Source organism: Bolinopsis microptera, chromosome 12 (genome assembly GCF_026151205.1).
Source record: "Bolinopsis microptera isolate Bmic1 chromosome 12, MBARI_Bmic_1.0, whole genome shotgun sequence".
NCBI classification, from domain to species: domain Eukaryota; kingdom Metazoa; phylum Ctenophora; class Tentaculata; order Lobata; family Bolinopsidae; genus Bolinopsis; species Bolinopsis microptera.
In genome coordinates this window covers 8,772,834-8,789,251 of record NC_087083.1, presented here as the reverse complement: position 1 = coordinate 8,789,251, position 16,418 = coordinate 8,772,834, and the positions used below count along the sequence as shown (strand labels likewise).

Here is a 16,418-nt window from a genome sequence, read left to right as displayed (position 1 = left end):
TGGATAATCTTCGTTTGACTCATATTTTCGCTGGGTTCATTCATTCTTTTCAAGCGGACAATACTACCGATAAATGTTGCTTTCTAGTAATATTAGAAAACTTTGGAGTTAGGCCATTGTATGAGCAAACTTAAGATCTATGAAAGAATATAATGGAGATGATGTTGATAATATTGTTATCAACTGGAACACATCTTGTCCTAACCACTTTGCATCGTAGAAATATAGCACCACGGCCGGAGAAGATCTATTAATAGATAAGCTCTAGTCTCTAAAGCTAGTCTCATCTATTAATTGGAGTGACTGAACCATTCCACTTGTAGTTACAGACAGTATATCTAATCTCCTCTAAGAGAGAGCTCATACATGTTGCATGGCGAGACATCCAACCAACAAGGCTTTTTTCCTTCCACTCATGCGTCAGGATGTGTTGTTGTACAGCTTCTGCGGGAAATATTCCCTGTTGTTCTCAATTTGCAGGCACACACATCATACTATTCATCGTGAGACTTTTTCAATTCAACCTCTTCAAAATTCTCATCATAAAGCTTCTTTCTGGGACTTCCTCCTTATCTACTCCCCTTGCTTCTTTCAATTAGTAGTTCAGAAGCTCATTTGGCGAAATTATGCTTCTTTTTTCCCTGTAATGGATGTCCCTATCTCATGTTAAGCTGAATCCTAAAGATTTAATATCCATTTATGTTATAAATTATTGAACAACAGTGTCTCTGAGGAGATGGGCTCCCAATTAGCCCAATAAATATTTGTTGAAGTATTTTGATATTTCCGGCTTGCAGTCAGCCTGGTAATCTTCTGCTGTAATCGCATTTACTTCATGTAAACGTGCACAAATAAGTGTATCTAACAATTGTTTTATTTTCAAAGCACATCGCTTGCTTCTGTTAAAAATTTGTTCTCCATTCTCTTGTAATGTTTATTATATATCTATCGGTATACCACATTTATCATCAGCCAGCCATTTTAATAGTTTGTAGATATGAATTACTTAACTCCTTCAATGATTTTTATGGGCGCATTTATAAGAATTATTAAGAATTACTCCATATCATATTACATATCTTCATGTTTGATAAATCATTGTTGTATCTAATCATATTACTGAATTGATAATGCATCTCCCTCAAAACATATTAAATTGCTGATTGGTTTTGATATGATTCTCCAATACTCTGTGATGAATGACATAAAATTGAAAGTTTTATTCAACTCAATATTATTATTTCCATGACCAGGTCACCATGACATCCATGGGTCTGATAACAATGATGGTGGCTGTGTCCTTCGTCAACTCTGCAGCGCCACTCTTGGGTACCAGCGACAGCAGAATTCGCTCCAACACACTAGAGAAAGCACGGCCATCTCGTTACAGTAATCTGATATCTTCCAAGTACAGTAGCAACATCGGCCGCTCCTGGTCGGGTGACCTTGATAGCATGAAGCGGAGTTGGAGTGGAACCACTCCTCCTAAGCCTCCTCCTTCCAGGCATATGTTCGGGAGCTTAGATTTGTCATTACTGGAGGGGGAGGGGTCACAGATTAGCTTTAAATCAACAGGTTCGTTAATTAATGTGGTAGTGAAATTTGTTTTATGACGTTTTATTGAGTAAATTTGTTTAGCTATTTCTGATTACGATACATTTCTTTTTCATCTGAAGTGAACAGTGGTTTTTATTGCTTGTTGGGTTTTAAAACTTTTCTGAACTAACGGTGCCTTTCATTTCAGATGACGATTCGACAGGTATGTTGTTCTACTTGCTGTAGACGCTGATTACGTCTTCAAATAGATATTTGACTATCATACTGAAACGAGCAACTTACTGTACCTTTTTTGCTCAAATATACTTTATTCGTTCATAATAGAAAATATTGCCACCACAATTCAACCACAAAAATATTGCAACTACGAATCGGTTGTGTACTTATTTAACACTATTTAAAACTATTTTACATTGTTTGACAGTATTCAACACATGTTTAACACTGTTTAATAACTGTTAATAACAGGTATATCTTTATCATTTTACTTGGATTCTTTGGAAGCAACAGAACAGCCACAAAAGATAATGTCTGTTTACGGAGTTGATCTCCTTGCTCATAAGGAAACGATAGAAAAGAAAGGAGACAAGTGTTCCTTAACACTCGTGACTGGGCTAAAATTTAACATAACATGTAAGTTTACAAAATTAATATGCTGTGAGTACGAAATTAGAAAATTGACAGAAAAATGTATTTTCATGAAAGCATGATTCCCGACAATTGGGGAGATTCCTGAGGAGATTCCTGAGGATATTCCTGGGGAGATTCCTGGGGAGATTCCTGGGGAGATTCCTGGGGAGATTCCTGGGGAGATTCCTGGGGAGATTCCTGGGGAGATTCCTGGGGAGATTCCTGGGGAGATTCCTGGGGAGATTCCTGGGGAGATTCCTGGAGAGATTCCTGGGGAGATTCCTGGGGAGATTCCTGGGGAGATTCCTGGGGAGATTAGGAAGTTATATAAAATACACTACAACATAGTAGTTAACACACTAACTAATCCTCAGACACCCTGAAACGTTGCACTAGAAGTCACATCTACTTAGACCTGTACAATAAACTACAAATGAAGACATCTTCACTGTACGAGAATCTCAACATCGTTCACGGGGAATCGTGTAAGTAATATATAGTATATAGTATCCTCGTGTAAGTATCCTGAATGTATATTTATACATTTATAAATGAAAATCTACAGGGTGAAGAACTTATGAAGGAGCAAGTCTTTGCAATATTTCATTTTAGTTTTGCACTGTGATTCTACCACATAGAAGTTTAACTTTTTCGAATTTCTCACATATAACAGACCATGTGATTTACATATCCTGATATCCTTGATTCCTCAGCAAGAGGATGGTGTAAGCACAGCGGCACCAAACTAGAGGAGTCAAAAGAAAATCTCTACCGTAGAGAGAACTATTCTTATCCCAAAGAGGATGCAGCTGGAAATGACAATATTGAAAGTGTAAAGAATAAATGTCTCACCGAGTTCATTGAGGGTAATTTTATAATTTACTCCAATATCGATCGAAATAATTTGTTAGCAATTGCTCCGTTTATAAATGGATAGACCTAATCCAATAATTGATAGTTTAATTTATTATTTGTTAATCAGCAATGTTTTATCTTCATCAGGTGAATTATGCAGAGGGATAACTTTGATGAAAAACGGAGAATACTCACTCCGAGTGGGGGACTTTCCGATACTGTCATTTGACGACGATGCCAGCTATATCAACGGCCCTTGTTTAGGTAAAACATGTTTGAGTCTACGTATTTATCCACTTAACGTTTCGAACACTTACGTCGGGATGCAGTTCTTTAAATAATATATGTATTATGTATATAACTTTTTGTAAATTGGTCATTAGAACTACCGGCACCGTCCGGGCAACAAAACAAAACGTATCTTAAAACATTTTGGTTAACGATATTATAACTTAAGAACAAGATGAAAGTTTGCCGAAGTGTCCTCGGTATAAAAAGAACACATGATGTACACCGTATAGTGTATAATTTCTGAATCGATAGATGCATCCCAGTTTCCCTACGATATCTTACCATCGACATCTCACTATCTTCCTGCAATATTGTTTTATTAAATTTAGAACGGTCATCTTGGCTCAGTAACTTGTAATGTTTATTGAACCATGTTCTCTTAACCAATACCTTTTCTTCAGATACAGGACGGTCTCCAATACCACTTTTACCAGTTTTGGAGTTCCACAAGGTTGATGTGAGCGTCAAGATTTCTCATATCAATATAGATCCTTTGAAGGACTTTGCTGATCCTGAACATACGAATTTGGAAGTTCAACGACGTTGGAGAAGGTTTAGTGCTAAATTAGCTCTAAAAATTTCGAATGTTTAATTGCATATAATATAATATGACTTATACCATAATTACTGCCAATATTTAAATGTTACAAAAATGAAGTAAACATTTAAACCAAAATTTGTAAGGTACGAACTCGGAAACATAGAATCTGGGCAGCTAGTTAACTTCAAAGATATCACATACAATGTTGATTTTGACATGGAGAACTTACGTAATTTGGAGAAGACTAAGAGTATGTATATGCCGCTGAGTGTGTCTTATAGCAATAGCATGAGCCTGTCTGACTACTCCTCGTCAGGTCTGCGAGTTTTACTTATTTTCTTGTTTTCTCTTTTTGGCCTTGTTCAATTGATAGTTTGTCTCCCTCAGTCGGATATGTACTTGTGAAGACTCTATCGTTTTTCTAAAATATTTCCATGAAACAAATCTATTTATGTAACTCCATGGTTTTATTTTCTTAAAGCCCGGTGAAGCAAACGCACAATCATCATGCATGTTTGTGTTTACAGTTACGTTGATACTTTTTTATTCACGTTTCAGGCGTCAGAATTTATTGTTATACAGCCTTTAAACTTTTAAAGGGATTTAAGAGCCAAGATCTAAATCATATTTAGCAAACTAACAAACAAGTATGTCAGATAATATATTATTGAAACTTCTAACATTTTTCTTTCCAGATGCTATCCAACTGAATCGATACTCAAATGTTGCCATAAGCGAGGGAATGTTTATTCAAGAGGAATTTAATTCTAAAACCAACAGTAAAGGAAAATTCTTCAAATTGAGCGATGGCGATGCAGGCGGACCTGTGAATTTTGCGGCAAATTTTGTGTGGAACGATGGAATGATGATTCGTGGTAAGTGCAGAGTTTCTCGTTAGTTATCATATTCTCATATAATTGGTATGGAACGACGGAAAAAGTCAATGATTCATTGTTGAACTTGTTGAAACTTTGTTGAAAATTCTTTTCAGTCGAATTGAGATACTGCATCAACGATAAATCGGTGGAGGAATCAGCAACGAGTGAAATTGAACAATGTCTTAAGAATGAAAGTATGTGTAATATTTTATTCGATAACTAACATCAGCAACCAGCATTTAAAACTTATAACCTCGTTAATTATACGTCAATTATGCTATTATGATTAATCAATATGTACCACATATTTAGGAATATGTACCACATTACAAAAGGAATTGATTAAATGAAGTTGGAGGAGTCCTAACTCAGGTATGAGGTAACTCTCCTCACGTCTGAAAATGGCGTTTCTCTTGTATCAAATATATATTATGTATATTTTGACAAATATCTCAAAGATTGTTGCGGTCTTGACAACGATAAACTAGTGGTGGAAAGTTGCTCAACTGATAATGTTATCATGTGGAAAGGATTTTGCGGAGGTAATTATACACAACACAATCTTTTGATATACTACTGAAATGAAATTTTAAGACAAACATTTTCTTTGGATTCAAGTACAAAATCTTGATAACTGAGAATTTAAGGTTAAACTCTAATCTTGTCTTTAAAAAACTATCAAAAGATAGGTTTCGTTATGATCATGCTTACATAGTTATCAAAACATCTGCGATTACAGACGATAGTTCAGAAAAAGAGGAGAGGAGCCATTTCAACACTTTTCCGCCAACCAGAATGAACATAGAACCTTCTACCCAGAAAATTATGGCACATCAATTCAGTGAGTCATTTCTTATTGTCAATTATGACCGCTTTCAAAAGTGTTTATCAGCGCGTTCATACGATGCAGTTTATGTATCGCCTTGCAGTCATACAGTTATCTATAAGTATATAGATCGGAGATCCACAAAATGCAAACAAAATTGTACCAATACTATAGTTTTGCGACTGACCATTTCAATTCTTATGTTATAATTTTACAGGATCCTTGCCAAAGAAAGATAACGTGTTGAATTCAACCACGTAAGTATTGCAACTTGAGCCACAGTACATCTAGTGCTCACTAGGCTATGTGGATAGGGCTTTATAAGGGCATATGTTTTGATATAATGAATCAAATTAATTCACTAAGTTAAGTGTTTTACCGTTTATTTTTCCGTATGATTACAAATTGTCTTATGAGTAAGATTAACTCACTTTAAGAATATAAAACGTATTTACGATTTGTCATAATCTGTTTAATCATTCAGGGATACACAATGCAAATTTTCAAGTAACGGAGGATTTTCGAATAACATTACAGCTTTGCTTACATTCAAAACTTCTCAAGATGGCTTCCGATTGTTTATTCAGACACCGGTAATTTTAACGCTTCTGAAACTTGTTTAGAAATCAAATGTTCAAACTAACTGAATTCTTAAAGGGAAGTTTTTGGAAACCGTCATTTTTCATGTATTAATCTTATAATCCTAAATACCGAAATGAAATTTGCAGAAAGATACAATAGAAACGTTCGTGAGAGTCAATGAAAGTGAAAACCAATCAGTAATGCACATGATAACTCTGACAGATTCAGTTGAAAGTGTATATTTAAAAGAAGATAATGTCAATGACTGCAGCTTGATAACCTACACGGCCGGTCAGTTCATGAGGACTCAGCAAAAAAATTAAACTTTATTTTTATTTCTATTTTTTTCTAATATTGAGTTAATGCATCATTAACAACATTTATCGATATATAAAGCTCCTTGACACATGTTTTGGGACATCATCAATGATCTATTGGTCTATTTAACGTACAAATTATAGGCGTTTGATAACAGATTCTTCAGGTATCTGTGGACCTCTATTCACTCAAAACGACTATGGTTACTTTTTTCTGGACCGGGGAGAATATGGCGACAAAGTGAATGTCCCGTGTACTGTTAATAGTGATAAGAAATCTTCTTGGTAAGAAACCAAAACTTTTAAAATTTTGTATGACAAAAAACCATAACTTTTGTCATGAAACTTGTACTTGTACTTAAGCAATTAATTTATTAGCACTTGATCTACTTATGCACTTGCCCGTGTAAGATGTATTTTTTATAAACTGTTATTGCAAAAAATGCTGTAAAAACATGTAATAAATCACTGACAATGACCAACCCTTTATAGGGAATGCAACGCCGGAACTTGGAGACAGTCTGAATCAAGCGAACAGTGCCCCTTCTATCAGTGTTATAATAGGGAAGGAAGACTTCACGATTCTACCTACACAAACAATTCGAGGATTTTCCAGATCTTGAAGTAAATACACTTTCACTGATTTAAGTTTGTTTTCAAATAGTTAAATTTGCAATAAATTTTGATACATTTAAAAAAAACTGTCATCAATTTCCGCAATATTATAATTAAATGCTATCAAATGCTATACTCTTAAATGATGCAACTACCATCAATAGGGACGGTGCCGATATCGAAGGTAATTGCTGCGGAAACGGAAAATGGACGGCTCAGTGTTCTGAAGATTACTCTATCAACTACGATAACTGCTCAGCTTTACTACCATGTGATAGTACAGAGATATTAGAATTCGAAGTTAAAGAGCTTGAGGGAACTTCTATTGGATCTATTGAAGTTTCAGAGTTTTTGTCTGCCAAATCCCAGGTATGGACAGTATTTTGCATTGTGTTCCTCATTGATTATCATTTTATGTTTGTATTTGACTTTGTCAGCAAATTATATGGGCTTGGCCGGCGAAAGTTGAACCTTCAAAAGTTTCGACTTTACGAACAACAGATAAGCTGGAGATTTAACGATATTTTGTTGTTATGAACCTCTCTACTACACATTTACATCCATATCTCCTCAGATGGTTGTTAGTTGTGGATACGGTAATGGGTCTGTTACGATCAAATGTGATGGATGCACTGGTAAACGATCAGTTGAAGAGAATACGTGTACTCACCAGGTATGCTATCTCTATTAATTTATTATGAGATTTTTGAGAGGTTTGCTTTTTATCAGTCTCATGATAAGATAATGATTTTAGGGTTAATATCCGGTAGTGTAAATGTAGTGTAAATGTATTCAATTGTAGTTGTGAAATTGGTTTAAAAAGCCTTATTGAGCCTGATGGAAGTGTAGCACACTGAAAGCTCGCGTTTCCTCCTAAACAGTAGTTTCACTTGTCCTACCTAGTCTCTACTACCGTATATTATCCCTAAAATCATTATCAATTTATTAATTAATTATCAATTAATCAATATTATAATAGAAGTTAGATAATCAAATGAGCGGGATCTAAATATCTCATCTCTTTTTCTTACCTATTCACTAAACGGTTGAGATTATTTGGCCCTCTTGCCATTCATGATTCAAGTTATTAATTCATTTCAGATTTGTGTGACTGAGGGAAAGACCAAAACTTTGAACCTGACTTGGAATAAGGAAGATAATATTAAATACTTTCCTACTGATTACCCGTACACTTTAGAGGGACCCTTTGAAGTTGATGATAATGTTTCTGTTCCTTGTCAATATGGAGGCGAAGTTAAACTCAGTTGCTCTGGAAGTATTATAGTCCGTGATTATGGCTCATGTACTCCTGCCCCCAAGTGTAGCGCACAAGAAGTTCAACTTGGCCCTTTAAAAGGGAACGTCACCTTCGACCAAGTTTTTGCTGGAGAGACTCAAACCAGCCTTTGCCCTATTAGTGAAGACAACGAATCACATGCGACAGTTATTTGCAACTCTGATGGTGAATGGGGAGACATTGATCACAGTAGCTGTGGAACAGGACCCTGTAGCGAGACAACCTTTAGCAAGAATGGCGTTAGATTTGTTGTTAAAGAAACGGATTTAGATACAGTTTCAAGCTCCACAGAGTGTTACTTTGAATCATGCCTTGATGGTGAGAATTGTCCACTGCTGGATATGTGCTCTGATGGAACTTGTGGTTCTAAGCGTTGTTCGTCTTCGCTAGGGGGGTTAGTACTCATTTGAACATTGCTCAATAGAAGTTGATTTACTTGTTTGGTTGCTCAACAATTTACAAAAATCATTTTTTTATACCAAATAGCAGTCACAAATATTTTGTCATCAATAGTTGATAACCGATAATTTAACATGGCTCAGATATCTTTATTAACTAGATTCAGTTTTACAATCCTCATGAGGAATGTGTTCAGGTATAGTACAGACACAGACTACAGCACCTGCCGTTTCAACTGTACTTACGAAGAAAAAGGAATGACTGAAGCTAAAACGATTGAGCATGGAACCTTTGGCTCATTTAAATGCATAAGAAACAATGGGGCAATAGGGTTACGATATGTGGATTGTAAAAATGGAGAAGTAACGAAGAAGTCCTGCGGTTTGATGACATGTCCGGTAATTAAGGCTTTAAGGGTTTTGTTGTTTGATATATTTATAACTGGAAATTATGTATAGAAATATACTGAGTTGCATAATTATGAGTATGCAAAAATTATTCTAAATTTATTTTCTTTGTAGAGATTTGTATTATTTTTGTATAAAATCAGAATAAATTGATAACTTTTTTACTGATAAGTTTGTTTTGCTGATCCATGAATGACTAGATTACTAAATGTATAATTTCGCTTCAGTACACAGGTGGATCAGGGTGTGTGGAAACAGACCCAGAAATGTTAAAAGGAGCGAATCCCAGTGAACTTGCTGCCGATCTTGATAGCTTTCTTGACAATGTTGACTTATCATCTGCAAAAGCGAAATCAGATACTAATAATGTTGTTTCTGCTGTGATGACGAACTCACCTGATGGACCCAAGAGGTAAGACTGAAAGACGAATTTGATTATCGTTGTAATGGTTATCAGGTTTGAGAAAATATGTTGACTTATGGGATAAAAAGATTATTATTAAATTATTCTTAACAGTCAAGAGGAAAAAGCCAACATTGGGAAAGTTATTGACAAAGTCGCAATCAACTTGGCTAAATCAGGGGGAATGATCGAATCAGCAGGTGTTAAAATGTATGGAGTTACTGGGAGTGATTTACTGAAAGGAGGCAGTAACTTCCTTACAGACAATAAAGTAAGTTGCTTTTAAGTACCATCTACCCAACCGTCTTGAGGCAGTGACCGAAAATTTCATAGACATTTTGGTAGAGATTATTTGCATGAAACTTATTGCATTTGTTTTGACATTAAGCATGCAAAAGATATTTTTATTTTTTTCATCTGAGCTACTAATCTCATCCTATATTAGATCGAGGGGACTGGATTTAACGGGAATGTTGGGTTTTCCCTGTTTGATGATATGGAGCTGTTCACACCAAAGAATACAACGAAAGAGAAAATGGTCGGCACAGCTGTTAAAAGCATCACGACAGAGTTCAAAAGCGACAACATTAATGTCAATTTGAGTTTCCCTCTGAAAATTAAATGTAATACCAGTACAACACAATGTCGTTATTTGGACCCGTCAACGGGACAGTGGTTAACTGAGGGAGTTACAACAATTTGTGATGGAAGAAAGACGATTTGTCAGTCCACGCATCTCACCAGTTTTGCAGTTCTGGTAAGCTTCGTTATCTTTGGTAAAATGTTTATCAACAAATATCGTGGATTCATAGCGTCGATCCTTGATGAAACTTATTGATCGCAAATTATCCTATCAAATAAACTGCAACAAAACCCTATCAATGTTAAAGCAATATTGTAGATATTTGGGTTTTGTGTAAATTTATTTGTAATACATTGATGTCAAATTTATTTGAATTTTGAAATAAGATTTTTTGATTGACAGGTTAGCTTGGATCTTATTGAAGACCCAGCACAGAGTATAGCTACGAAAATAATGCTCACCATATCTGTTGCATGTCTATCTGCTACTGCTATCGCCTTTATTCCTTTCAGGTTAACTTTTTAACGTTTATTTTTTGAATAGCATACCTGATTCTAGTTATCTTTGAGAATTGAATTAATTCATTTTTTACAGTAGTACCAGACGTAACAAGTTAAATCCCATGGTAGTTATATGATATCCAGTGAAGTTAAATTATGAATGTTTCAGTGATGACTCTCTTTACACACTAACATGAAAACCATAATTTCAGAAAACTTAGAAATCGGGATATCATCCGAATTCACCTCTGCTTAATATTTTCATCTATCATTGCGAATCTGGCATTCCTGTCATTGGAGACCACTATTGGGAGCGTCACTGGATGTTACATTTCTACATTTGTCACCCACTTTGCGTGGCTGGTAAGAATCAATCACAATAGAAATTTGTTTAAAGGCATTTCTTCTCATGTCATTTCGATCATAGCAATTTTGAATGATATGGATAAATGCAGTTTTATCCAGTCTTCAAAAAATATATTTTTAAATGCTTAATTTAAATGCTTAATCGTTATATAATACAGACATCTTATTTTTGTATCCTAAATATCTATACCTTCCTGAATCACCTTTATATTAAATACAAATTATTTTGCAGTCAGTGTTTGGCTGGATGATGGCCGAAGGTGTGACCATGTATAGACAAACAGTTCAAGCTTTAAAATCATACGGCAAGAAGATAGATTACTACACAACTAAATGTGCTATCATTGTACATAGTAAGTTTCTTATTTTAAATAGATTTTTATTTCTTATTAACTGTTATTGAGATGGAACACATTACCACAACGTTCATCAACATCAACACAATTACTTCAATGACAACTACAACCCTATCTTCCTCAGCTGTTGCTCTAATTCCACCGATCATTGGCGTAGTCCTCCACTTCAAAATGCCAGACATCCAATTCCAATATATCCGAGGAGGGTTTGAGTTTGACAATGTCTGCTTCCTAGACACACCCAACACTCTTATGTACCTTTTCCTTGGACCGCTCTATGTGGTGGTGTGTTTTTCTCTATTCTTCTTCGTCAGGTAATTCAGTTAAACAACAATTTAAATTTTATGCCATTTATTACAGAATAAACAAGTTTACAATAAACTAATTTGATATTTAATGGAATCCTAATTCAATGTGTAGTATGGCTGTCACTCCTTGAATAGATTAGATATAGGTTGACGGGGCAAAGGAGTGTGCGTGCTGTTCGCTATTGCTCACACCAAACGGCAACCTAGTAAATTAGCAGGACACGAGAGACAATAGCAGTAATTATTGTAGCTTAATCCACAATGAAATACAAATGAGCTATATTGTTTAGCAATTACTAGCATAGGAAATCACAAGATCATAAACAATGCAACGTTTTAGACCATGCCATATATTATATACGTTTATTTTGTACGTGAGAAAAACAGACAAACAAAACTGATAAACTCATAATAGTGCAATAACTATAATTATAATCTCTACATTTTAGAGTGACACTAGTGGTGGTGAAGTCGAAGAGACAAAGCACCAGCAAGTCTCAAGATCAAACTAGCTTCTGGAAGAAACAAGCGAAAGCAGTTGGCTCGATAGCCACAGCGACGGGTATCGCCTGGGTGGTGGCACCCTTTGTTATCTTGGACACCACAGGTGGACACTACAGCACGATATTACAATGGGTCTTCAACATAGTTCTCGGGATGCAGGTGTGTATTTACTTATCTTCAGCTTCTTCAAATTATGTTAGACAAACCCTACGAAAAATTTGCGAATCAAAATTTGGCATATAATAGCTTATACGAATGCTATTTTTCTATAACGCATTGGCAAACACAGTTTTACTTGTTATACCTTTGACAGTTTACAATACCAGCTTCAGATAATGAACTTTTGAATTACCTTACCAAGCTACGCATTTCTAATACCCCCACACAAAAGCGAGCAAAATTAAATGTGCATTACTACTTACTAGTTTTTGTGCCCCAGGTGTTCCAACTGTGCCTAGCTTAAGCTAGATTGCCAAATTCCCAGTAATGCTTATTTACGTAACTAGTTAGCTAACTGTTATTTGATTTTTCTTCAGGGAGCAATCACCTTCCTTGTTCTTGTAGTTCTTTCTGATGAAGTTAAGAATTGCTGGCGGGCTGCATACAAGGGATCCCAGATGGAGAAGATGGGGGATGCCTTTGCTTCCATGGGACATGGGCTTGGGGAGCTTCATATGCGAAAAGTAAGTTGGTATTAGAGTTATATATAAAATGGCATTGATCGAGCAAGTCGAATCGTTTTAATTAAAAGCCGGGGCACTGATCTTTCGGTCAGCAATAAATATAACTGGAAGGGGCTTGATGAAACATATAAGTGATACGAAAGTTTATGGTAACAGGAGATTTCAAAAACATGTGTTAATCGTCTTTAGCTAAGAATGATGGGGTGAAGAGGTGATTACCTTATCATTGATAAGGTGTTTCTTCTTAATCGCTCACATGAAATGTCTCAGACAACGATACAATACCGAATCGATCCGCAAGAAATACTTGCTAAACTCAACTTTAGGTATTGTTGGTGTTGGTTTTATTGACGCTACACTGTGTCCTTATCTTAGCTTATTGTGTCCTTATCTTAGCTTATTCTCTTAATATTGTGTCCTTATCTTAGCTTGAAAGAGTTATTTATTCAGTTTGTTATTTTGTGAGGGGGCCTGGCCGTCGGCCTCCCATTATCTCTTCTACTTAGCGAAACAATGTTCCTGCTACATATGATCATATGACATTTTTCTTTCTGTCTGTATTGAAAATTGGATGGTTAGTAATAATGGTGGAACGTGCGAATACATGTGCAAAGATTATTAGAACGTCATCGTGATCGATTTTGTTTTTATCACGCTGTGTGGAGTGTTTTACATTTAAATCGGCTGTATTATCGGTTGGGGTGGATATATTTCGATGTGATAAAAACCGAAATCTCAGAATGATGCATTTTCCATCCACATTGAACTTTTGAATATCGATCTCACGTGTATTGCCATTCACACATATAATTTTATAAATAATTGGCCGCCTTAATCAAAATAACTTAAAGCCGATTGATTCCCAAAAATATTTAGAATATTCAACCAATAATTTTCCAGATCGATGTCATCATTGGCGACGACTTTAAAGTTAAACTTTATGAAACTGGTCAGAATAATTTTTACAAAATCCACAAAGCAAAACCTTGAAGGTAACACAATTTTCCTTGCTTTTTGATTTGACTCAGGGCAGATATATAATCACAGCATTTTTTTAGATTTAAAAAGCGAATTGAAATTTATATGGGACTTACATTTACAAAAGCTGAAAGAGTTAAGTTAGATACAAATGATCAAAGATTCTGATGAATGATCACCGTGTTTTTTTAGGAGAGGCTGATCACCGCGTTGAACACTTCGCAAATGCATTCCAGATTAGTGAGGCACAAAGACGTGCCAGAACATTATTATAGCATTGTCTAGACTTATAAACCTCAAGTTGGGTCTGGCATAAAACATTAGCCCAGCTACTGAAGAAGCTTTCAATACAAGTCATGACCATGAAATCACGAAAAAGTAATAAAAAGTATAAGTAGTCAAAATATTTTGGTTCCAGAGCTGCTCTTTTGTTAATCAAATTTGAATTCCAAAACGGAAAAATGCGTATTAAATTCAAGTGAATCATAATCATTTAACCTTATTTTCATATAATGCCAAAGCTGCCAAATTCATGAGACCATGTTTGCCTTTCACGCTTGTATGTATGATGTCTTTTCGGCTTGCCTCACAACTATTAAGCTGGCTACTTTGTATGTACTTGTATCGAATATACTTCGTTTTTTATTGTTTTTTAAAATTTATTAAATGTACATGTACAAAAAGTATATGGAATGTCCATTGTGATCCGTTACCTTTTTGTTTTAATTCGAAAGTAAAAAATGTATCGCATATATTACCATCTTGCTAGTGTTCATTTCCACAATAAAGACAGGTAATAGCTCCACGACAGCGACAGTCACAACCACAATGTCAAACTATAAGTGCATCTAGCAGCAATTCTGGTAACACTAACAGCGTTTCAACGGTGGTAAGTTTGTCAAAACTGGATGCGTGTGAGCATGGTTATGCCTATAAAGCTATAATATAAATTAAGTTTAAGAGCTTGTATGTCCATCTAAATGAATTCATAAACTTGGTCATTAGTCATGTGTGAAGCCAATGACGCAGTTCTAGAAATGAAAATCGTGTGTTCTAAAACCGTGGACTATTCCATCCAATCGTTTTCGTTTTTAGTTTAATGACTTTAAAATAGAGTGATGTTCAATTTCCAGAGATTAAAAGATTAAATAACTTGTATGGTTTTCCTGTGTTACTTCTTTCAAAAGCGTGTTCTTTTACATTAACGACGAATATAAATATAATCTCAAATGAGATAATCGTATTTCGAATTGTGCTGTATTTTAGGTGACCAGGATTTTAAGTTATTTATTTGCTGTTCCTAGTGATCGGTGTGTGAAAAAATAAAATAATTTCTTGCTATTTTCAACATTTAAATTTCATAACAAAATTAATTAATTAATTAAATAGAGAAAGTTTGAATATGAATATGAATAACTCGACAGTAGCTCTAAGTTTAAACTGAAGCAAAAGCATTATAATAAACTCCAACTTTTATCTATTATTATTAACTATTTCAGAAGAGCAAGAGGGCAAAGCACCATGACAACACCCGTTGTAACAGAAAGTCTCAAGAGCCCGGCACTACCATCTTCGAACATACTAAGTCATCCCACTTCTTGAGCATCATCGGACGATCTCATTTCCACAACATTTTCTCCAAAGCACAATCCCATGGTTCACTGGTGGACGAATCAACACATTCTAGTGGACACCACAGTAATCACCATAACCGAGCAAACACCCCAAACGATGTGTTCAGTCCAGTTGAGGAAGTCAGTGATATATTCAATCAAGGTAGTGACTCGTGGGTGAAATTTGTAGAGAAAGCGGAGGGAGGGATGGTTCCCTCGGAAGCAGGCATATCTATTGTAGTCCCGCGGAGGAGAACGGATATTGCTTCTGACTCTGGTTTCCATGGAGATGAAGACATGAGCACTAGTTGTTGAGTTTTCCCTTTTAGTTATTGTCAGTTTTGCAACCGTGCTGAATGTTTTGTGGATTAATTTTTTGATGAATTAACAATCGAGTGGTTAGTCAGCTTTTTTTGAGTGCTCTACTTTGAAGGCAAAGCTTATTTTGAATTAAAAAAAAAAAAACCTGATCAAGAGAAACGTGTAAGCGAACGAATTTTTCTTATTACGTGTGATTTTTGGCACTTTCAATCTTGATTTATTGATTTCCGTAAACATTTTTGATTTCTACTATTCTTATATACTATCTGATTTTGTTAATGATAGAATTTAAAATCAATTGCTGTTCAAACAAATTAAAGTACAGTCCAACTAAAAGTTGTATGTAATAAATCAAACTTTTAGTTGGACCGTACATCATGTGTGAAATGCAACTATCAGGTGTCCTTGATGATTAGCCCAACTAACAAACGAAAGTTTTATTTGGGCTGAACATCATTAAGTCTTAGAACTTATACATTGCTCCTTATGAATATCAGCTTTGCAATTGATTAATAGTATATAACACAATACAAGGGCAGGTCTCTCCCACAAGTTGGGATGGCCTGAGGTGCTTATACTCCTTTTCGGTAACCCTAACCACTTGTGCC

The 16,418-nt window shown here is 35.3% G+C and overlaps 1 protein-coding gene across 11 annotated transcripts; it reads left to right on the top strand.

Moving 5' to 3' along the window:
• Window positions 1–1,251: 1,251 nt before the first annotated feature.
• On the top strand, window positions 1,252–16,100 carry LOC134824064 (uncharacterized). Of its 11 annotated transcripts, XM_063835756.1 has the most exons (33): window positions 1,258–1,575; window positions 1,745–1,759; window positions 2,026–2,190; window positions 2,562–2,672; window positions 2,901–3,053; window positions 3,190–3,306; window positions 3,735–3,885; window positions 4,018–4,124; window positions 4,570–4,749; window positions 4,866–4,946; window positions 5,211–5,294; window positions 5,492–5,593; window positions 5,796–5,835; window positions 6,063–6,171; window positions 6,307–6,451; window positions 6,645–6,762; window positions 6,970–7,101; window positions 7,257–7,461; window positions 7,667–7,765; window positions 8,194–8,783; window positions 8,985–9,186; window positions 9,423–9,607; window positions 9,713–9,869; window positions 10,044–10,355; window positions 10,584–10,693; window positions 10,894–11,044; window positions 11,280–11,400; window positions 11,528–11,717; window positions 12,161–12,374; window positions 12,752–12,898; window positions 13,169–13,224; window positions 14,666–14,765; window positions 15,376–16,067. In XM_063835756.1, the coding sequence occupies exons 1-33, from the start codon at window positions 1,260–1,262 to the stop codon at window positions 15,802–15,804; spliced, it is 5,394 nt and encodes a 1,797-aa protein (XP_063691826.1). In that variant the 5' UTR covers window positions 1,258–1,259; the 3' UTR covers window positions 15,805–16,067. The 11 variants fall into 11 exon arrangements, with proteins under 11 accessions (XP_063691831.1, XP_063691829.1, XP_063691836.1 ...); XM_063835761.1 differs by lacking the exon at window positions 1,745–1,759 and having other exon boundaries at window positions 1,252–1,589; window positions 15,376–16,099; XM_063835759.1 differs by lacking the exon at window positions 1,745–1,759 and having other exon boundaries at window positions 1,252–1,589; window positions 4,018–4,190.
• Window positions 16,101–16,418: the final 318 nt, after the last annotated feature.